We start from the raw sequence: 22,762 nt of genomic DNA on the forward strand, positions 1-22,762 counted from the left end.
GGGAAAGGCTCGTTTTAAATGGTCCCGGGCGATTCCATTATATCTCACGAGGGGATTGATGTATTTGTTACAGAAGTTGCAGTGAAACTGGTTTTATTTTTAGTTTTCCCTGTAGGGCTCGTCAGTGTCACTATAATTACACCTAGTGCCAGTGTTTATATGATCCTCATTAGCCGGTGCAAGTGAGCTCCAGAAGAAGGGTTCCTCTGGGGAATTCTGGTACGGCCTTATGCGCAGGTGCTTCAATCAAACTCCGTTGATATCCCGCCTACCAATGCGAAGTGTGTTTTGAAGGCCTCGTTTACAACATCAACGGATAAGCATCAGTGGATAAGATGGGGCGGTTCAACTTCTTCGTTCTTTGGTCTTTACGTGACGCCCCTCGTCAGTTCATTAGGTAGGACCATGTATGTTCCCCTTATGCTGTAAGTTAGTAGGCCTATGTTTAACTATTACCTCCAAGTTAAAATCGCTTAACTCGGGCCCTCTTGTAGTAACCGCAGGTGCTTTCAAGTCCACATCCCACTGCCCTTACCGAAGCAGCTGGTGATCTTCGGTCTCGGGGAATGGAAATGCAGCGAGGCCACTGTTTTAGTGGAGGTGCTCGTCAGCGAGGATGTGGAAGCCCAGAGAATTGGCATCCTCTCCTCTGAAACCAGGTGCAGCTGCATACCAAGTGCTTCCCACTGCTGCCAGGCAAGCATGCCTTAGGATATTTGCGTAAATAAACACGTAATATAATTTGTATTTAACATAATTAGGTGTCTTACATGGGAAGGAGAATGGAACCCAGAGATGGTTGGTGCAGCAGCCGAGAAAGGTAGAAAAGGGGTGTATGGGAAGATTTTGCTCACGGTTTGTGGAAAGGTAGGTTAAGTCGAACGACCGTTGAAACGTGTGCCTTCGCATGCGTTCTGCATCAGTAGGCTTCATACATATTTTGTAATGCCACAGGACAAAGACAGTTTCATCTGCAGTACTCCACTTGTGCAAAAGAAACGACTGTTCCCAGAGCAGCACAGCAACACTTACCTTTCTCACACTTTGACTCAAAGCACGGGGAGTGAAAAGGTATGATTTAATTTCAGTCAAATAATGTTTTGTATTGCATAAATGCATCAAAGCTTTTAACTGTTAAACATTATCTTTTGAAGATCACTGAAGATTCCTCCCAATTAGAATACAGCGTTAGCAATGCTGAACTTACGTCACAGACTGACAAATGTGAAACGACAATTGACTCCTTTATAGTTAATGCATCCATCATTCTGTCCAAGGTAAGACGTGTGTTTAAAATTTTATTTTTATTTTTATCATTGTCAATGAAAGGTAACCATTGATGCTGTCTATTATATAGGATCCTACGCCCTGGAGGAAGGTTTGTCTGAGAGGTCCAGTCATGGAGGATATAAAGAATAATGATGAGTCCTCATCCCAACCCCCAAACGCCAAGAGAATAATCCTAAGAATGAACAGCAAAGAAAATATTGTACCAATCAAGAAAGACAGCAGAGTGGCCCAGAACTCCAACTACAGTAAGTCATTGATATATCATCGCAAACATTGCTTTTCAGCCCCAATTTGTTGTTGGATTTCATGTTGTTTTTGTTGTCTGTTCAGTGGCCCCATCGAAACGCTGGAACCACACTATGTGTTTGATTGACCCATATACAGCCGTTGTGATTGGAGGGAAAACGTCAGAGCAGAAACTCTGCAAAGACTCTCTGTGGAAACTGGAGATAGGTTGGATTATTTTATAATTTTGTGGCCAAAAAATTGGTAAAGTCACCAAATGCGATACCCAATTGCTCATGGCACTTTTTTTTTGTTTGTCTAAACAATGATTGGAGGGAGCTGGAAAGGGACTAACTAGAAGGTGTAATGTAGTTACAAGTCAATCATTGGCTTATGATGATGGGGTTATATTTTCAACCAATTTTCAATTATTTATTTTGTAAAATATACACTTTCCTACACAGCTACCAGACAGTAATTTGAAAATCCAAATGACTATCAACTAACGCTGATCAGTTACTCAACTATTTACATTGAGTACATTTTAGCACCAATCAACTTTTGGCTGATGCAAGCATGGGAAGTTATATTTTTCCACGTTCTGTATACATTTTTCAGAACGCAACTTCTGGTTTCCCATTAACTCCTCAACCTCCGGCCCCGCCCCACCCTGCATGCACGGCCACTCTGCAACCTTTGACCCCGACTCCAAGGCCCTGTTTGTGTACGGTGGCTTTGGAGAGGAGAAAGCCTACCGCGACCTGTACATTCTCAACATCAACACCTGGACCTGGAAGATGGTCACTGTGGGTTTGGGGCTCAAATCGTGACATTGATGTAGAGCAGTGGTTCTCAAATGGGGGTACGCACACCCCTAGGTGTACTTTGGCGAAGTACAGGGGGTAGCTAACTATCTTTGTTTTTTTTTTAACCCTGAGCAACTTTCAATTCTGAAAGCTTCTGTTTTGTACTGTTGAAGGGGGCACTCAACTGAAAAAAAAGATCCTAAAGTATGACACTATGAGAAAAAGTTTGAGAACCACTGATATAGTTGTCTGTTGTTGTTGTTATTTAATTAAAGGGAGGTTTTCCCCTGCTTAGGCAAAAGGAAATGTCCCAACATTGGCGTATCACACAGCAACCTTTTATAAGAAGGAGCTGTACCTGTTTGGAGGAGTTCATCCAAGCAGTCACTCTGGGGAAAAAGCCTGCACTAACTCTCTGTCCATCTTTAACCCCGGGGATGAGCTGTGGTACAAGCCCATCGTGGAGGGGGACAAGCCACTGCCTCGGTTTGGGTGAGCACCCTTTTTTAAAACAAAGTGACTTAAAATATACTACTTTTCAATGTTGACCTTCCATCAATCGTTACTTATGTGGGACAAGGTCTTGGATAAAAATGGCATGCGTTTAACAGGCATTCAAGCATCTTGCTCTCAGACAAGCTGGTTGTCTTCGGGGGCAGGAACACAGCTACTTACCTCAACGATCTTCACATCCTAAATCTTGGTAAGATACTGAACTTGACCATTTCAAGGACTTTCTGCCTCACACTAAAAGTGTCTGTTGCTATTTTGGGCAGGATTCATGGAGTACACAGCTGTGCAATGTGACAACATGGCGCCGCTGCCCCGGGGGTGAGTAGCGAGATCTTCAGCCATGTCACCTCTGTGTTGGCGTCTGTCCTTTAGCCTTCACAGCATCTTGTAGCATAGCCACAATATCTCACTGTAACCACCAATGTGATTTTGGAGTACAAACAGTAATTTTTAACTACATGTTTTCTGTGATGGCACATCTTTCATGTCACTGGTGGTTTATTATTTTCAGTGCTATGATTTATAGCTGTAATGGAACTTGATACACACATCTATCATCAGTTGATTCAAACAACTATTTTTTGTGTTGACAGGTTCCATGTGGCCCTGCCAGTGCCTGGCAACAGGATGTTGGTCAGCGGAGGCTGCAGTTCCATCGGAGACCTGCAGGACGTTCACATCTTCAACATGGGTGGGTGTCCCCTCCGTTTCCCTATGAACGTCTTTTCTTGTGTGCACCAAGGTGCGCTGTGCTGGTGTTATCAAAGGACCATTACAGCTGTAGACTCAACCCCTCTTCGGCTTTCTGTGTTGTATTTATTTAGTTATCAAGCATGAACCTTTGATGCTATAAAGCGACTCGGTGAAAAGTAACTCAGTTTTGTAAAATCAGTGGTTAGGGGTTAGATAAATAACTCCTGGATGCCTACATGTAGACTGTGGACATTGGAGTTCAAACCCATAACCTTTCGACTGTAGGTCAAACCCCCTAACCACTAGCTTATCATGGATTAGTATGCAATATTGTTTGTGGTTTTTGTTCAAAGTATTGATGTGTCATCATGACATGCAAAACTAAAGTAACCATAACCTTGATCTCTCAGATGGCAGCACCTGGAGCTCAGTGGCAGCCCCCCTGCTGTGCTCTACACCCCGGGCTGGACACGCCCTCGTCAGCCTTGGCTGGTCCCAGCTGAACCAGCAGGGAACTGCCGCTCTCCAGGGCACACTGCTGGTGTTTGGTGGCTCAGACTGTTCCAGAACCGTGTACAATGACGCCATCAAGTATACAGTGGAGGTCCCTAATAAGTGAAAGGCTTTCAAGGCTTTGTTTGTCATGAATGTTTTTTTTTTTTTAAACAATCTTTCCAAAAGGAACGGCTACCATTTTCTACCTATTGGACACTCAAAATAATGTTTTTTTTACTTTAGATCTTTACGCCTTCTTCATGCACAATTTCAGCTTTATACTTGTCTAAAATGTCTTTGTGGAGAAAGTCCTAGACTGTGTACAATATGCTATGTTAAGTTTAAATAATCAATTATAATATGAAATGTTAATAAAAATCTAAACTTGCATTCCCTTGGACTTTGTTTGTAAAGAACGTATCAACACAGGAATTCTGAGAAATTGTTTTATTCTACAATCATGCAATAGCAGCTGAGCCCTGCAGCCTAAGAACGCAGGTCAGCGGGCGTGTCGGGTTGGCAGGACGGGTGGCTCAACTTGAAGGCATTGACCTCCACTAAGGTCTGGTTCAGTCGGTCAATCATTGGGAACTGGCCAACGTCCACTTTGAACCTGAGGAGAAGGAGGATCACACATAATTTATAGTACGGTAGGCAGTATTTAAATTAAGTAATTGTTTTAGATGTGAAGTATTAACCTCTCTGCATTGTAGACTTGTGGCACAAGACAGATGTCTGCCATGGATATCTAGAGCAGGCAAAGGGACATGGGTCACTACTTTATCAATGAGTCCTCCCAGATCCATCATGATGATACAAGGCGGTCCTTACCTCGTCTCCTACGCAGTACGTCCCAGCGGTCTCTTTAAGGATGGGCTCTAAAGCTGGGGATTAAAGCAGGGAATACAGTTACTGTCTGGTAGACAGGACGGACAACCAGTGTGTACAACGTCCCCGTGAATACCTTGGAAACCTCGCTGGATGAAATGCTGTGCCCACTGTGCCTTATCTGCTCCGATCTTCTGGATCACATACAGATTCTGGAGAAGAGCAGGATTTCAAAACTTTACTTATGTTGCAAGTTAGCCTAATTCATAAACCAAAAGCCAGAAGTTAAAACTGCAAACTACTGCCAATCCAGATTTGACACACAAAATGCATGTTTGATAAATAGATAGGTATCAAACAGCATTACAATGTTACAACACAACTCATTGTAAGGAGTAATATAATAATGGCTGGATTACCGTTTCCTTCATATTGACAAACAATGTGCATTTAAGGTGCTTCAACGGTGTTGTGATGACATCATCAAACCTGATGCATCTCTGATTGGTAAACAACGGAAGGTCCAGGATGTACCTGAAGAGGCTGGATCCCAGAGGCAATGATGTCACAGATCATCCGCACCTGGGCGCGCTTCTTGGGGCAGGAGGGTAGGAGTTTCGGCCCCGGCCTGGTCTCATCGATGTACTGGATCACTGCTAGCTGAGGAATAGAAGCAGCATGTGTTGTACCGAGACCTTTAGCGGTGACATTTGAATGGAATGAATGAGCAAAGTGTGACGCGTACACTTGTTTTCTTTTTTGTCCCTGTCTGAGTGTACTATTTCCATATTGTCAGTGTTATCTGACCATGTGTGTGACTGCTATTGACAATGTATGTACTTTTATTGACTATATGCACTTTATTTGTACAGTGTCCTTGGGTACATTGAAAGGCGCTTATATAATGCAATTCATTATTATTATTATTATTGTTGTTATTATTATTAAGGTAAAAAGTGTATGAGAGCTCACTGATTGGGACAAAGTGATTCCATCGATTTCCACTGCAGGCACTTGTTGCATGGGGTTGAGTGCCTTGTATTGATCTGTGAGCTTAATACAATGAAACCAAAAGCATAACAGATTATTCTGCATGCATTTCATATCCATGAATGTGTTGTAAAGAATGTATTAAATTTGCAATTAATTAAATTACCTGCTGACCTCCATCTTTGATTAGATTGACTGGAATCTGTTCGTATTCAATCCCTTTGAGAGCAAAAGCTGACAGCAAATAGGTTATGTATCACTCGGTTAGCTTGACGCAGAGGAGCTCAGGAAACAACAGACACCAACTCCCCAATAATGACTTACCGATGCGGACCCTCCATGAACAAGAACTTCTGAAGTAACCGTGAAGAATGGGCTGTAATTAGAGAAGAACATGAGCACGAATGAAACAAATCAATTTCCCTCAATTACTTCTTGATCATCAGTTCACCTTATCATGCGTAGCCATATTTTTCTCTCTTCTACAACTATTTAAGTTATGTTTAAGGGGAGCTGAGCCGTTTTTTGTGCAGCCCATCCTTGGTGCAGCCAATAGAATCGCTCCCTAAAATCCCTCCTCCCTCATCTTTGCACAATGACCAGGCACTTTGGGAGTCAATATGGTTCGCATTAGCTAGGCCTACTTCGAACCACATGTCTCTTTGCAGCAGCGTTGCAGCTTACAATATGTTTTATCTGTTTACCTTGGCAAGGCTGACGATGGAGAGACGCATCGTTGTGAATGTCCTGATAAGGTTTTAAAATGCAAGATAATAGCAGCACACTTGCATATCATGTCCTACGGTTTGATCCTCGAAATGTTTCGCGATCAGCATTCGCTTAATGTATCAATAATAGTATGTGTCTTTCAAATCACACTTATCTTCTGATCAACAGATTTGATAAAGCTTCGTTATATTGACATTGTTCAGCTTTCAAACTGTCAACTTTACGGGTTTCATAATTCCTCATAGCAAGTGACTGAGGGATCTGGAACACACCATCGAGCATTGAGCAAAGCGCTTGTCCAATTAGAATATATATTTTCCCATTGAGGCGGGACATTGTAAAACCAGCAGGCAAGATATTGGACAGCTTGTGTGACATGTACCCAATAAGACTGCTATGTAAATAGGCGTGCTCACATGAAACCAATCAGAGGCGACAGCATGGTTTAGATCCCGCCTACTCCTGAACTGCGTGTGTGTCAGAGAGTGCGTTGTATCCTGTTCACTACTGTTCCACCTGGGGGTCTGTCAAATTATTTTAGTAGTAACAAAAAGTATTTCCAACATGGCTGCCACTGCAATGAGATCAATGTTGAAGAAAAGGGTGAGCAAATTATAAAAATGCATAGCATAAAAGGCATTGCACAACTGTTGTTCAGCTGGAAATCCTTAACTTGTTTATTTATTACTTGTTCATTAAGTGGCTAACCCGTAGGATTGCAGCCTGTTATCCTAAATAAATGCCCTTTGATAATTCCTCTGAAGGCAATAGGCCTGCTTGCTCAAGTCCTTTGATATGCGTTCACATTTCATAAAATGCCCTGGCTAACAACGGCCAGCTACTGGGGTGAATCTCCAGACTTGACTTTGTCCCCTCCAGTGCGCCCTGCAGGCTTTCTAATGGCTTACTAACAAAGTTCAACACATGGACAAGTGGTCTTTGCATCAACCGAACTGATAAGCTACGTTTGGATACTTGAAAGGTTAAGAATGTTTCTCCTCACCTGGAACAGGTTCCCCTTGGAGTTGCCCATCAGTGCTACTCCTCTTCAGTGGTGAGTTAACAGTTTTAAATAACATCCATAATAACCAGCTACTTCCCAGCGCAGTAGAGCTGCCTTTACAGTACATTAAGAAAATCATGGTTTGTGTTCAGAGACACGGTGTGACTTGATATCTGCTCTCTTACCAGCCCACCACCAAGCTGTTCATTGATGGGAAATTTGTAGAATCCACAACTTCAGAATGGCTCGATATTCACAATCCTGTAAGTGTTTGATGATCTGGGCACCAAGTTATTGGTACACTAGTAAGTGGATATTCTGGTTACATACAGTAATTCACCAATTGTCTGCTGTTCATGAAAAGGATAATAAATAACCTAGAACTCCCCTATCATGCAATCATGTAAATTATTCCCACTTAGTGAAGGCTGTTGTTCTTAAATCTCACAATTGTATTTTTCATTCTTGACCTTTGAATGACCTTCCAAGAGATAGTTCAGCTCAGCTATCACAACGTTCTCATGGTTCGGCAGGAATAAACCTCACAGCTATTTTCTAGAACAATACCCCCACCCCAAGCCTCTATACTTTGGTTGTGGGGTTCCAGGAGTTCAGCCCACTGAGTCATTATCCCTCCGTGCTGCAGGCGACAAACGAGGTGATTTCCCGCGTCCCCAAAGCCACCCAGGAGGAGATGCTGGCCGCGGTGGACTCCTGCTCCAGGGCCTTCCGCCCCTGGTCAGAGACCTCCATCTTGGCCCGGCAGCAGGTCTTTCTACGCTATCAGCAGCTTATCAAGGACAACATTGTGAGTGAAGTGTTATTGTGGGGGAAGTTCATGTGGTGGACTCTTTCCAAAGATAGTGTCTTGGTCAGCTATTTAAATCTCGTATTATATCGTCCTCTTAGGTGACAACAGTTTAGTGTGTGAGAAGAGGTGAATGTTGACTAATTAAGTGCGTGTCTTTACCTACTGTGCAGAAAGAGCTGGCCAAGTCGATAACCTTGGAACAGGGCAAGACCCTGGCTGATGCAGAGGGCGATGTGTTCAGAGGATTGCGTAAGTTTTAACATGCACAAACTGCACAAACCATTGTCTATATGCAAAGGTCAACATAGAGCCATCTTTTGCCTTTTACCCAACATTGGGCCTGTAACTTGCAGTGGGTTAATCAGTACACTTTGTCTTCTGGGTCGGCTGCTTTGGCCACAAGTTTTCTAGTTTTATTAAAATTTTCTGGATACATTGTGGTACGTGAACATGACACATGTTTCAACAAATTCCGCTCTTGGCTATACCCATTGTTGGTCTCAAAACTCCCTCTGGAGTTCTTTTGGAATTATTCAGTAAACAAAGAGCTGTGCTGTTTCTCTCAGTCACGCTTTTATTTTGAACGTTCCAAGAAGTTCCCATTGATTCCCTCTTAACCACCCGTCTAGTATGTCTGATTCGATCAGCCCTCCACCATGTATCTGATGCCCCCCTCTCCCCCACAGAGGTGGTGGAGCACACATGCAGCATCACCTCCCTGATGCTGGGCGAGACGCTGCCCTCGCTCACCAAGGACATGGACACGTACACATACCGCCTGCCCATCGGCGTGTGCGCCGGCATCGCCCCCTTCAACTTCCCCGCCATGATCCCGCTGTGGATGTTCCCGGTGGGGCTGGTGTGTGGGAACACCTACCTGCTGAAGCCCTCGGAGCGTGTGCCCGGCTGCGCCATGCTCCTCGCCAAGCTGCTGCAGGACGCCGGCGCCCCCGACGGCACACTCAACATCATCCACGGCCAGCACGACGGTGAGACCGCTTGGGGGGGGGGCGGGGCGGGGGTCTGTCGGGGGCCTGGGGGGGAGGGGGATGTCGTAGACCAGTCTAACAGTCTGTGACTTGATTGGATGATCACAATTATTTATATATATATATATATATATATATTTTTTTTTTTATTATTATTATTTTTTTATTAAGCACTGTGTGCAAAACAGGAAATCATTACGAACAGGAATAATGCATGAAAATGATGCTGCATTTTTAGGACTACCACATTTAAAATTTGCAATTTAAGTGGGTGATTGTCTGAATTGTTGTTATAATGTATTATCATGTTGCTGATCAATGCAGGTGACTTACCAACTTTACACTGAATTCATGACAATGCATCCATACATTTTGAACAGTATAAAGGTTTGGTCATCTGTTCCTATCCTTTTTGTCTCTGTTTTGTAGCTGTAAACTTCATTTGTGATGATCCTGCCATCAAGGCAATCAGCTTTGTGGGCTCAAACCAAGCAGGAGAATACATCTATGAAAGAGGCTCAAGAAATGGCAAGAGGGTTCAGTCTAACATGGTAAGTGGTCGAGATCCAGATGAACTTCTTCGCACATGTTAAGTGAGACGTGACCAGAAGGTGGCAGTGTTGACCAATAAATGCACTTGATTTCCCCTTAGGAAGTACAAACATGAATGGTTTTAATCCTTTTTATACAGTTGTCTCAATCCTTCTGTCTTATTAATACAACCCTACAATTGACACGCACAAAAATTTCAGTAAACCATATGGTGTTATTCTCGGTAATGGCACTGATGAGTTCATTCATGTCAAAGCAGAACCGTTGTGAAGGCTGACCACATCTTGTGTGTACGCTAGGGAGCCAAGAATCATGGCGTGGTGATGCCCGACGCCAACAAGGAGAACACCCTCAATCAGCTTGTGGGCGCCGCCTTCGGGGCGGCCGGGCAGCGTTGCATGGCCCTCTCTACCGCCATTTTGGTAGGCGAGGCGCGGAGCTGGCTGCCGGAGCTGGTGGAGCGATCCAAGGCTCTGCGCGTCAACGCAGGTGCCCTTCCCTCACCCTCACCCTCCTCTCTCCCTACCCCACCCTGCCTCCCCCCCACCCAACTCCAGCTCTCACCAGGCTTCTCAGCAGGCTTCAGAGTACGTCCACCCGTGGGGCCACACATGCTGCTCCCCCCCCGCCCCCCCCCCCTGACCACACGGCTCAGCCTCTCGCTCCACCAGAGCCTAACATCTGCCCCCGGAACGCTGGGCTCGTCCAGGCCGCCATGCTGCAAATTGGTGGGCAGATCTGCGGCCTTGCGGGGGGGCCGAAAGGGGGACGAGCACATTGATTCCTTCGTGAGAAAGGAAGTTGTGGAATCCTTCTGTGGCGAGAAACAACAGACGGTCACCCCCCCCCCCCCATTTACCGGCATCTGTGAGAGCAGAGATTCTGCGGCTGTTCGCAACGGACCCTTTAAATACACGAGGAACCCTCCACTAAATGAGTGCTTGTCTGCCGGCTCTCTCCTAAGTGCATGCTTGTTCGGCCGCCGCAACGGTGTCAGTGACCTTGTTACCTGGGTGTGTTTCGGGGGGCCCCTTCAGGAGACCAGCCCGGTGCAGACGTGGGGCCGCTGATCTCCCCCCAGGCCAAGGAGAGGGTGAACGGTCTGATCCAGAGCGGCCTGGACGAGGGCGCCTCCCTGCTGCTGGACGGCAGGAATGTCCACGTCAAGGGTTACGAGAACGGCAACTTTGTGGGACCGACAATCATCGGCAATGTCACGGTACGTATGGGCATGGTTGTACCCACTCTGGCACGTAAATACATAACAGTGTGTGTGTGCCAGCGCAATAACATGGCGTGAAGGACCCCCAAAGCCTGTGTGTGTGTTTTAAGCGTGTTGTCGTCCGCCATGCCCTCACAGCCCCAGATGAAGTGCTACACAGAGGAGATCTTCGGGCCAGTGCTGGTCGTGCTGGAGGTGGAGACCCTGGACGACGCCATCAGCATGGTGAACAGCAACCCCTACGGCAACGGCACCGCCATCTTCACCACCAACGGCGCCACAGCGCGCAAATACACTCACGAGGTGGACGTGGGCCAGGTGAGCATTTTTAGGTGTGTGTGTGTGTGTGTGTGTGTGTGTGTGTGTGTGTGTGTGTGTGTGTGTGTGTGTGTGTGTGTGTGTGTGTGTGTGTGTGTGTGTGTGTGTGTGTGTGTGTGTGTGTGTGTGTGTGTGTTCTCCCGAGGAGAAAGGAGACATTCACAGAGGCCTGTCATGTCTATGCAGCATCTGTCAAACGCAAATTACATCACACTTGCGTTTGAAAACATACACACACACACACAATGATAATGCCATTATTATGTTCCCCAGCCAGTATAGCAATGTTTGCAGAATGAAAATATACACACGGGCACCCCCTGCCCCTCACCACCCCCTCCCCGTTGAGGCTGCAAATAGCGCAAGCAAATATGTGGTTTTCAAACCAAAACACTGGAGAAATGGAAAGATGTCTTCACGGGGGGAAAAGAAAATGTCTTGTATTAATATCGCAAACAGGGATTCCTCTAAGTTTATTTTGGTTGTTGAACATTCAAGCGTAAATATGGACACTTTCCCCCGTGCTTGTTTGGCTGTTAGTCCATGTTCTGCACTGTGTTTGCTGTTCACATGTCGGGGAATGCTGCTCTCTCCTCGAAAACCTCCAGTCAACAGACAGATCCTCTTCTGTGTCAGGCCGTTTCTGTTCCCCGACTCACTCCTGGCCCCCCGTCCTCCCCTGACACGATGCTGGCCAGGAGAGCCCTTCCTGCCCAGTGTCCTCACGATCGCCACAGTTTCTTAAAACATTCTTTCGGTCACGGCAGTTTCCAGCCCTGTCAGAAAAACAAAACAAATGTTGTGTTTATAGTTTCTGCTTTCATAAATGAGGGCTTAGGAAGCTCTCTGAGGTACAGATTCAAACCACAATTTTTTAAAGTTAGCTTGTGGTGTCATGTTTTTGTTTTGGGTTTTAATAAGCAGGGATAACTGCCTGTCTCCTCTTACCTGTAATCAACACGTGTTGATGTGCTGTGTGGTGAACCAGCTCTATGGGGATTGTTTGACTGTTTGCTGCAGGTTGGAGTGAACGTTCCCATCCCGGTTCCTCTGCCGATGTTTTCGTTCACTGGGTCAAGAGGATCTTTCCGAGGGGACACTAACTTCTATGGGAAACAAGTGAGTGCCTGATTCGAGAAGTCCCTTTTTAATCCCTACACATTTAGTGTCATTGCTGCCAAGTCTTTTGTGATGGCTGGTAGATTGGTATATAATATAATGTAAGCAGAGGTATTGAAGGCTCAATACACAACGTCATTTAAAGGCTACCTCACATGAATATGTTCATATAAAGAGAAAAATAAGAAATCCAACGTTGCAGCTGTAAAGGATTCAAATGCTCCACTTTCTCCTCGACAGGGAATTCAATTCTACACACAAATCAAGACCGTCACCTCGCAGTGGAAGGCTGAAGACGCCACACTAAAGAGTCCTGCAGTTACCATGCCAACCATGGGGCGATAAATGGCTAGCAGCGAGCCTGTCTGGTGTCTCTTGTGAATTCAAATGTGAAAACTACTAATCAGTCCAAATGACCGCAGAGTTTCTCCCCTTATCTCACACAATAGAAGAACATCAACAATGTTTTCAAAAGACACAATGTTAAAGCAATTGCCCTCAATGATGAAATTCTGAAAAAACTTTTAATATATTTATAATTATTTCCCTTCTGTGAAGATTTTCTACTGATTGTATGTGTGCATGTTCCCCGTCTTGTCTACAAAATAAACTAATAACACCGGAATCAGAATAAAAACCATGCCCAAAGTGTATGAACAAAGGTGGATAGAAGAGGATTTCATTAAAATCCTAATCCTTAGGATATTCTTTATTCCCATCCCCCCCAGCAGCAGCCAACAGTAGTGTGTGTGTGTGTGCAGGGAGGGAGAAGACAGCCAGACCAAAACCCGGGTCACTTGTGGATGTCAGGGAGGCTGTGCCCGGGCATCAGGGTCAGGAAGGTCCCCTGGGGATCCAACTCAGTAGTCCTGCAAGAAGGACAGTCACCGTTTAGTAACATCTCAGAATCCTCGTAGGCCAAACAGGCAATGCGGTACCGGTCAAAATCAGTGCAGGGCTTTGTAATTACAAGCACCGAACACAAGCGTCCGACTCTCACACATTCCTCCGGTGCCTCACCCCGCGGCAGCCGCACTGTCCGTCTCGCCGTTCTCCATGGACGCAGTCAGAGACGCCGGCCGGCTGTGCTTCCTGCAGCGCGGAAACAACAGCAGGGTCAAGCATAGATGAGCTGCGTCGAGGCTTGGAAGCCCTACTGTATGGTCTTCGTAGTGCATCGGTCCAAACCGACCCGGGCTGGCCTCGCGGCCGGGTTACTCTGGGGCGACCGGACCCAGGATCCCGTAAACGGATCCCGCAATCAAACGACGAGGTGCCAGACCACTGCCAACATGCATGGACATCTCGCGGGCCCCACCGCACGTCCATACGTTAACATCTCCCGCACACCGTCTCTGGGAAATCACGTTACCAGCTGCACTCCCTGGACCACAAGGGTTCAAAGAACTGGATAAACGGGCCAAACGGGCACAGGCCTAAATCGACATGACCAGATGTTTGTTTCCAAGTACACGACTCTGTGGCCGGGCCTATTTTTACCATTGTGCCCAGACTCTGTCTTAATTTCTTTTTAGGCGGCCGTACGGAAAAGAAAATTGGTCGAGGCCGAACTTATGTTTTATGGTATCCTCTTCTTCTGAGAAAAATATCTGTTGAAAACATTAAAACCAGGGAGGAGCCGCCGGGCGCAGAGCTTCAGACACACTGCATGCTGTCACTGGCTCCCTGTCCCAGCAGACACTCGTGGCTGAACGCTCAGCCACGAGGAGCTGATGCTGATGCTATTATCAACCAGGGAGAGAGGTTGCTCGAGGTGACCGCCGTGTCTCGCTCTCCTAGTTGTTAAGTCAAGTCATCGCTGTGGGGACAGAGAGCCGTGGGGATTTTACCTCATTTTTTGTCCATTCATCCTCGCAAAGAGCAGCATCAGCACTTTCTCCTTTTGCTCCCAAGTGAGGTCTCTGACGTCCACTTGGTCGTTCTGTCCCTGCATCTCAGTCCTTCGATCCAGGGAGAAAATATCATTGAATGGAATTACTAATGAAATACGATTCTAGGTCAACCCTATCAACCTAGATTCACAGCCACACAGACGTTTTTATACCGTCTCAAGCAAGGTTTCACCCGTGTTTGGGTGTCTATTAAAACATGTCTGAGGCTAACTGCAGCGCACACTAATGAGCCAATAAAGTGGAATCAGACTGACAGACACAAGGTTGCTGAAGGAGCACGGCCATACCACTTCTGAGCCTCTTCCATGTCCGAGTAGACCGAGTTGGTGCTGTGGGGGTTCCTGTTGAAGGTGCGGACGAGGGGGTACTGCTGCCTCCCCGCCAGGGCTTCCCTCAGGCTGCCCTGGTAGGCCGTCACCGCCTGCTTCTTGTACACCAGCCTGCTGGCCTGGATCTCCTGCCTCACCTGGGACAGCGCGGCATGGAAGAACCGCTGCAGCTCCGTCTCGCTGACCGGCCGCTTGGCACGGGCCGTCTCCCTGTCCCGCTTGGCCAACAGCTTCTGGAACCTCAGCAGGTCCTCCGACCTGGCCCGGCCGTCCACCTGGCGGAGCCCCCTCTCCTGCTGCAGCTCCCCCACCAGCAGCGCCTTGGCCTTCTCCGAGGAGTCCAACTTGGCCCGGAGGTCGGAGATCTCCTTCCTGTAGGCCTTCATCTGGGCTGCGTTCGTATGGGTCATCCGTACATCGGTATACTGGGGAGGAGAAGGTGCGAGAGATCAGGGTCTAGAGGGGGTCACGGGTGAAGAGGTCCGGGGGTCATCAGATCCGTTTGACACAGGTGCTCCTCGTCATGATGCTCCTGTGTCATGGGCCCAGCCGCTGTAGCCAGTGTTTAGAAATGAGTGAGGTACATTTTGAACCATTTGCTGCATTATGAATGACAAATACACAATGAGTGAACTCCACATCCGGTCACGGTTACTACCTGGCTGTCTTGAAATAAGATAAATCACAAACCATTGGGACTCGGCTCCAATGTGGGGCGGTTTGGGGGGATTCTCCTCCTCCTCTCATTCTCCGGAAGATTGTTTATATTGCAGCGTAAAAGTAAAATCTTGACGCATTTTGCACCATTTTCAGGTGACACACACACACACACACACACACACACACTGCACGCTGCGGCCGGCCAACTGGGTTTTCAACTCGCGCAGTGTGGGATAACGTCCAGATTGACACAAATTTGTCTATTTCCTTTTTTATTTATGATGATTTATTTTTCTTTCTTTGTGGTGGAAATAACGGCCGCGGCTTGTGCTGACCACACCGCTGGCTACGGCCAGGAAGAACCCAGCTGATTATCGGATTATGGTGTTCCGGGAACCTCTGAGTGGACAGAAAAGGGTTCAGACTACCGGGGTTCGTCGTAAGTCCTTCCTGTGTTCACTATCATTATCAGGGGAGGGATTAAGGTGGTCAATGTTTGTTTGCGTCGGGAATCAGCACCGGACAGGGGGGGGGGTTGCCACTAAGTTGGAGTCCAAACGCCAGTGGAAACTCACCATGACCACGAACCACTGAGAGGGCTGGCAAGTGGGACAGGAGGTGGGGGGGACCACAAGCAGAATACACACCGTCAGCACAAGTAAACACACGGGGGGAAATATCACCAGAAAAAGTCTGACGAGCAATAATCGCAAAAAAAATAAAAAAGGCTCTTTCGGACATGAAAGACCATCACGTAATCACACCGTTTGAATCTCTCTACCCGACGTTCAAGTCGTACCTTGTCCCTGAGCATGGAGGCCTGGGCGGTGGCAGCGTTTTTCCTCAGGTCCTCCACCTCCTTGATGTGGTAGTTCAAGGCCTCGTTCAGACGGACGTTCTCCTTGAACACTGAGCGGGAGGCGTCGTCCAGCTTCCTGCGGAGTTGTGGGAATGAGTTAGGATCAGATCATCTGGGATTAACGTTTTAAAATCGCTGGGTGAACTGCTTATTCGGTCTCAGCTACACCATACCACCCCTGATCTCCCTTTTCACACGTTCATGCAAGCATTTCCTCAAATGTACTCAGACTTTCCAGGTCGTACAAAAGGCCACCATAAATATCATGACGCCTAAATCATACTGTCATGTTTGACACTGAAAATACATACACATTGGAAAAAGATCAAGACACATGAATTATATATACTGTATATATATAATATATATAACTTCATTTTTAAATCTCCATGATCACCAAGTCATCTCTTTGGACCAACAAAGGGTCAGTTTCTTCCACTGTAAGCTAAAATTAGCAAGACCACACCGGGATTAATGTTGATATTGTATGGACTTGGGAGGGGAATAAATAACTAAAACACGGAAGAGCTGAAGTATGGTTTCCTTAAAACCAATAAACAGAGGATCACTGCATATACTGGACACACAGAATTCTTCAGGATGGGCTTGTTTTCTCTGCTGATGTGGGCTCTTGATAACTTTAACGTGACAAAAAGTGGGCTAGCATAATACACATTTCTTTCAGTCAAAACGCCATAATGATTCCCTTCATTCCAGCCGGGATAGGACAGTGAACTCACAGCACGGCCTCATCGTGGGCTAGCTCACTCAGCTGGGCCAGCCTCTGCTCAGCCTCCTTCTCAAGGCGCTCCTGCAGAGAAACACATGAGACAACGTTCGGTTTAGTGCAGACACACCCGGTGATCTGTGCTCTGTTTTCAGCACTAATCACTTCAACGTCACCACGTCGGCCTCTTCTGTTACAGGTCATTTGTGATTTGACTTGGAATCACGGTGATACTTTTGAGGATACCTTTTGGGTGAAGAACTTGGTCTCCACTCTGCCCAGGTTCTCCAGGTGTTTTCTTTCAGCGAGCAACATGCCTTCTCTCATCTGGCGAACACACAGAGATCCCACGGTGAACACACTCCCACAGATAGCAGAACGACGTATGGCCCCACAAGCCGTAGGTCCTTACGCGTCTCAGCTCCTGCTCCATCTTGGCCTTCGTCTTGCGGAACTCCTCGATCTTCTTCAGCCCCGCCTGGATCGTGTCAAAGTCCTTGGCCCTCTCCCTGAATCTTTGCTCCAGCTCATCGTTTTGCCGAGTGTGCTCGGCGACCTGGCAAAATGATAATTTAACAACATTAAAGAAATGGACAATGAAATTTGCAACTTGTTGATGTCCACGTTAATGCATCGTGTACATGCATCGCCTCTTTCAGTAAGAGGCACTTTTTGGTTACTGTAACCAAAAGTTCAAGGATAGCACAAACTACTAGGCCAAGAGATTGCCACAGCTTCCAGGAAGAGAGAACTACCACTTGTAACATCTGGGAAGAAATCTGTTCTAAAAGTTCACATGGACCCATTCCAGCTGCAACCCGACCTGAGGCCCCATCAGTCCGTCCGAATGCCTGAACGGCTACTGTGGACACACCAGCCCTGGGCGAAAAATGCGACAAAGAGACCAAAGTCATGAGTGACTAGCAAAACACACACCCACAGTCATGTAGATGACGACATAATAAGGGGGTATCGACTATCTGATTGCTAGTCTCGGCCCAATTGTTATTCTTCAGATAACTCTGTATGTTCGGTACAACGCGCTCTTCCCGGGGCGGAGGCCTGCTCTCCGTGCGCAGTGTGTCTGCACTCTTTGCAAACGTCGTTCATCCGTCCGAAATATACCCATCGCTTCAATGGCGAGAGATGAGCTCGGTGCCACGGTAAAGTCTCTTGCGTAACGCAAAGTATGATGCCATCATTTGACTAATTGCGACTCCTCTCGCCAAAATGCTGTGAGGTCTCATTCAAGTAGACGGAACCCAGAGCCCTCCCGTTCTGTGAGAGCTTCTGAAGTTCACATTAGCTTAGGCCATGGGTGAAGTGAACCGTTTGATCACCTCACAATAAGAAATGGAGCAGCAAGGGAATACTTTGAAGTTGAGTCTTTAAAGCGGACCACAATGGGTTTTTATTTCAACACAAGCCTATGTGACAGCTCCGTACATGTCTAAAATAGAGACTCTTTGAGTTGGTGCAGACCGGGTCTGTTTTGTTCACTGGTTGAATGGTGAATGATTCAAAAGCATTTTGAATCATTCAATTTAACCAGCATGAAATAAGAGAAGATGGAAAATAAGTAGACTATAGTGTTGATACCATAACCATGCCGCTATTTTGTTTAAGCTAAATATATATATGAGAATTTCACTTTAAAGGCTTGTGGTGATCTTTTGAGTTATTTTGAGACCAATCATCTTAAAAAGGTTGTTTTGTCAGTGTGGAAGATAAAAAATAAAAATCTGACCATTGATCTATATAGAAATATAAGGATTGATTTCCTTGTTTATGACTGCATGGCACATGGATGATGGTTCTCGTCTTGCATGATATATACGTATATTTCTGAGATGCTATAGTTTTAAATGTACATTTGTTGCAGTAAAAGCATCAGGGATAACATCGAGTCCCAGCGGGCAGGTGACATTTAAGATGCTTTCCTATTGACTCAGACTCAGGTATGCATGCTGTTCGTCCTTGATACTGTTTTTAGTTTTATTAACGTTACAGTTCTCATTATGTCTCAACATACAGTAGACCCACCAGATTCCCGCGTTCTTCCCGCGCATGCGCCTTTTCACTTTTGAGTTGCTCCTCCAAACTCGCAATCTGTGAAATCGACCACAAGTGCAATTAGTGATCCGTTAAAAAAACAACGAATAGCCTTCTTTTTAAAATATATTTTTTATCCTACTTTGAAAGAAAAAACGACTTTAAAGCTACAACCTTTGCGTCTGTCTCTGCGTCTTTTCTCTTCAGGTGGCCCATGATGTCCATCATGTCCTTCTCTGAGCGGTACACTTGGTTGGTGAGGCCCTGGTTGGCCGCGGCCAGCTTGCCCGTGGACGCGCGGTACTCATCGAGCGACTGTTCTGCGACGTCCAACCTAAGCCTCCACAGGGCAGCGTTGGCCTTCGCCCTCTCCACATCCGACTCTTTGTCGGCCTTGGGCTCTTGTTTGCTTTCCTTCTTCGCGTCGCTGAAGGAAATTTTGCGCGTTCATTTTCAAATAGGATAACACGGCTGTGTTGCTGTGTTGAATATACTTCATTGTGATTGGTCCATTAACGCATTCCGCTGTACAGTCTGCTAGGAATAGCAGATGTTATATGGACACTATATGCAAACTGTAGAATCGAACTGATTCTCTTTTTTTGGACGGAATCATAATTTAAAAAATATATAATTCTGAAAATAAATAAAATCGAAATAAAATTATTGATTCATTCAGAAAAGAGCCGTGTGATCATGTGCTGAGAGCTGTCATCAGCGCGAAATAAACCACTTCGGGAGCGCTTCGCCCGTGCCTAAAACCGCCACTGACTGCAACTTACATAACCCCTCACTCAGTCATTGTCCCATACGTAAGTAGCCTACATACTTTATATTAACTGTTACTTACTCACCTGCCTTTTCCTTTCTTCCCCTTACCGGGCTTTTTATTGGGCATCGCTGCGGTGAACGGGTGACGACCAACAATAAGCAATGATTGAGCTGGTTACCCACTTTGAGGTTGACCCCGCATCAGCACCGCCTGCTCGTGTAGGGCATTATTTTGTTTTGAATGTTGTTGTTGCCATAGAAACACTGACACTACAACAGCCTTGCTGGTGTCACTTACTGATGCAGACGGCTCCTGCTGTCCTGAGTAGTTATGGTGGTAGTAGTAGTAGTAGTAGCACTAGCAGCATGGTGGTAGTAGTAGTAGTAGTAGTAGTAGTAGTAGTAGTAGTAGTAGTAGTAGAAGTAGCTGTTGTAGTAGTATTAGTATTATTAGTAATAGTAGTAAATAAGAAGTAAAATAAAGCAATAGTCAATCTTACAGCCACTTCTGTCTTCCTTCTATAAGTTCATATTATATGAAACAACATGTGTGAATGTTATACTGTGAGATAATGAACCACACCGCTACAACATGGAAATATATACGCTTGGCACGCTGGATACTGACGGCAGACTCTACTGTGTAATTATGGTTTTTACTTGTTTGGCTCTATCAAACAAGATGTGTTTGCACGTGATCTCCCACGATATGGCATCTTTCTTGTCAGCAGTTTTGTGTGAGCTGCTCAATTACTTTTCCCCCTATATAGGACCCAGGCCTCGCCCATTCCTTATCTCTTCTCATTAGGCCTCTGTAGCAAAGCTGTTCCAATCAGAAACAACATTTATAAATGTACAAGCTGCACATCCAAAAGAAACAATGTTGAGTAAGCGTGTAGGTCATAATTTCCTCTGTGTCCTGTGTCATTTCGTACAGTTTACAGGAGGAAGCGGAGAGCTTACAAAAGGAGCTCTCCAAATGTCAGGGTGAGGGTACTGTAAAGGCATCATATAGACGTAGGCTGCGCTGGCACGCGCAGAGTTTGAAGACTAAATTTAAAGGTAATTGCTGTGACAGCAAGAAGAGAAAACTGAAATAACTCCTTAAGTTTTCCAAGCTGTCATTATCATTGGCATTGTAATGACAAGGTTTGGGTCTCTTCAATGGACTTTTCAGGGCAGGACACCCACAAACATGGTATTCCTGAGGCAGCGTTGCAGCGTATTAATAATAGATTGCACTGTTTAGATTACAAAGCTGGGGTCCCGTTTCATGCGTTCCCGCATTCTGCTTGCTTTAACAAAACCCCAAAATGATACACATGATACCGCGTCTTGGGAAATGATGTTTGTGACACGCTGTGTCATAATATACAGGACCACCAAACACGAACATGCTTACTCATGGATCAAATCTAGGATCTAATCCCCTCTATGATACAATTATAATACAAATAAGTATATACATTTATGTTATGAATGTAAATCAGAAAATGTACGTATATCAACAGCGATTCCAGTTTACTTAGAAAATTGACATGCATTAAACGGCAATAGGCCTACATGGCAATGGTATCCACTACACATATTGTGTTAGCGTTATCCTAGAGAGTAGAGAGAGAGACTTCAGAGAGTGGTCAGATGTCCCTTCTCCAGCAGCTGGGGTCTTCTGCAAATGTTTCCTGAGTGCATCTGGAGAGTTATAGAGTAGATAAGGTTAGCCTATTGCAAGCAAAAGCATGTAATTATAGAGAGCTATATAGATATAAATCCTAAAAGTGTTTTCTTATTCTGGTGGCCCCCACACACACATATTGAATGTTAGTAACACACACAAACACACACACAAACTGCACGTTAGTAACACACACACACACACACACACACACACACACACACATACCTCTACATGTATGTGGGATGCAGCATATGGAAATGGTTAATGATAAGTTATGTTATGTTAAGATATGTTAAGATCATTTCGAATATTAGATATAGTTTATTGTATGGCTGTTTGACGTCCATACGACTGTTATTTGATTTTACTCAACTACTACTGACTCAACTGTGCCAAAGCTGGGATGTAAGTTTGGAAGAGAGCGAAATAAATCACCTCTGACCGCAGTGTGACACTGCAGTGTGACAGAACAACAGATTGAAAGAATAGGCTTTAGATAGGCTGCAGCGTTTATCGAAAAGAAAAATAAATTGTCTTCTTATTGTTGGACATTTATTTCACGTGAATGTTTGCATTTTAATTAGTAGAGTACTTCTCTTTAAATTTTGAAAATATCAAATTAATTGAATGTCAAATATAACAGGAGCAGGACATTCATGATGTTCTTGTGCCATGGTGGGGAAAACTGATCAGCCATAGTAAGTTAATGTATCTATCTCTATCTATTGCCAATGGCTCACTGATGAAAGCTGCTTATTATGAATACTTTAAATACCATACAAACTTGGTGTCGGTGACAAAACTGCTTGAATCATGGGAAAAATGAACGCTGAACACCAAAACTGACGCCAAAGAGACTTGCTTCCCTTTGACCCAGAAGATGACGCGCCCTAGGCCACCGCCTATATGGCCTATTTCTTTAGCCGGCCCTGATCCAAAACGACCTCTTGGGGGTCATTTTGACCGACCCTTTCCCCTGAGCCTCTCAACAGAGTCCAGATGATCACACTTTCAAACCATGTTGGCGTGAGGCCACGGAAGGTCCAGAGCATGCATGCTTTGATAGGGGTAGAAGACCATTCTGGTGAGCCACAGGATTGGAGAAAGAAAGTAGCCACGGTATTTAGAAAAGAGGAAGGAGAAAGAAAGTCCAATATTTTTAGTCCAAATTACAGTGTTGGAACAGTGCT

General features: G+C 45.6%; 4 protein-coding genes across 5 annotated transcripts; 2 read left to right on the top strand and 2 right to left on the bottom strand.

The window, feature by feature from the left end:
- Nucleotides 1–335: 335 nt before the first annotated feature.
- Nucleotides 336–4,146, top strand: LOC311362084 (kelch domain-containing protein 2; the record flags this gene model as incomplete). The annotated part of the gene is made up of 13 exons (XM_084481892.1): nucleotides 336–397; nucleotides 495–659; nucleotides 762–867; nucleotides 955–1,071; nucleotides 1,155–1,277; nucleotides 1,358–1,535; nucleotides 1,621–1,743; nucleotides 2,134–2,321; nucleotides 2,617–2,813; nucleotides 2,933–3,024; nucleotides 3,098–3,152; nucleotides 3,428–3,525; nucleotides 3,938–4,146. The coding sequence occupies 13 exons, from the start codon at nucleotides 336–338 to the stop codon at nucleotides 4,144–4,146; spliced, it is 1,713 nt and encodes a 570-aa protein (XP_084338018.1).
- Nucleotides 4,147–4,454: 308 nt separating this feature from the next.
- gstz1 (glutathione S-transferase zeta 1) lies at nucleotides 4,455–6,800 on the bottom strand. Of its 2 annotated transcripts, none has more exons than XM_084482017.1 (9): nucleotides 6,545–6,800; nucleotides 6,165–6,216; nucleotides 6,007–6,074; nucleotides 5,823–5,903; nucleotides 5,385–5,510; nucleotides 4,987–5,062; nucleotides 4,854–4,906; nucleotides 4,721–4,770; nucleotides 4,455–4,635 (listed from the first exon to the last, which is right to left on the bottom strand). In XM_084482017.1, exons 1-9 carry the CDS (start codon nucleotides 6,572–6,574, stop codon nucleotides 4,509–4,511), a joined length of 663 nt encoding a protein of 220 aa, XP_084338143.1. In that variant the 5' UTR covers nucleotides 6,575–6,800; the 3' UTR covers nucleotides 4,455–4,508. The 2 variants fall into 2 exon arrangements, with proteins under 2 accessions (XP_084338143.1, XP_084338142.1); XM_084482016.1 differs by lacking the exon at nucleotides 6,545–6,800 and adding an exon at nucleotides 6,292–6,395.
- Nucleotides 6,801–7,059: 259 nt separating this feature from the next.
- On the top strand, nucleotides 7,060–13,130 carry aldh6a1 (aldehyde dehydrogenase 6 family, member A1). Its single transcript, XM_084482347.1, has 12 exons — nucleotides 7,060–7,172; nucleotides 7,582–7,623; nucleotides 7,761–7,835; nucleotides 8,219–8,380; nucleotides 8,554–8,632; nucleotides 9,070–9,372; nucleotides 9,802–9,923; nucleotides 10,224–10,413; nucleotides 10,962–11,143; nucleotides 11,285–11,464; nucleotides 12,485–12,583; nucleotides 12,824–13,130. The coding sequence occupies exons 1-12, from the start codon at nucleotides 7,134–7,136 to the stop codon at nucleotides 12,926–12,928; spliced, it is 1,578 nt and encodes a 525-aa protein (XP_084338473.1). The 5' UTR covers nucleotides 7,060–7,133; the 3' UTR covers nucleotides 12,929–13,130.
- Nucleotides 13,131–13,376: 246 nt separating this feature from the next.
- On the bottom strand, nucleotides 13,377–20,021 carry LOC311361935 (basal body-orientation factor 1-like; the record flags this gene model as incomplete). The annotated part of the gene is made up of 11 exons (XM_084481728.1): nucleotides 13,377–13,452; nucleotides 13,604–13,675; nucleotides 14,434–14,544; nucleotides 14,784–15,250; nucleotides 16,285–16,420; nucleotides 17,085–17,155; nucleotides 17,318–17,398; nucleotides 17,484–17,627; nucleotides 19,115–19,180; nucleotides 19,298–19,550; nucleotides 19,978–20,021. The coding sequence occupies 11 exons, from the start codon at nucleotides 20,019–20,021 to the stop codon at nucleotides 13,377–13,379; spliced, it is 1,521 nt and encodes a 506-aa protein (XP_084337854.1).
- Nucleotides 20,022–22,762: the final 2,741 nt, after the last annotated feature.

The sequence above is a fragment of the Micromesistius poutassou genome (assembly GCF_964030765.1).
Source record: "Micromesistius poutassou genome assembly, chromosome: 17".
Lineage (NCBI taxonomy): Eukaryota > Metazoa > Chordata > Actinopteri > Gadiformes > Gadidae > Micromesistius > Micromesistius poutassou.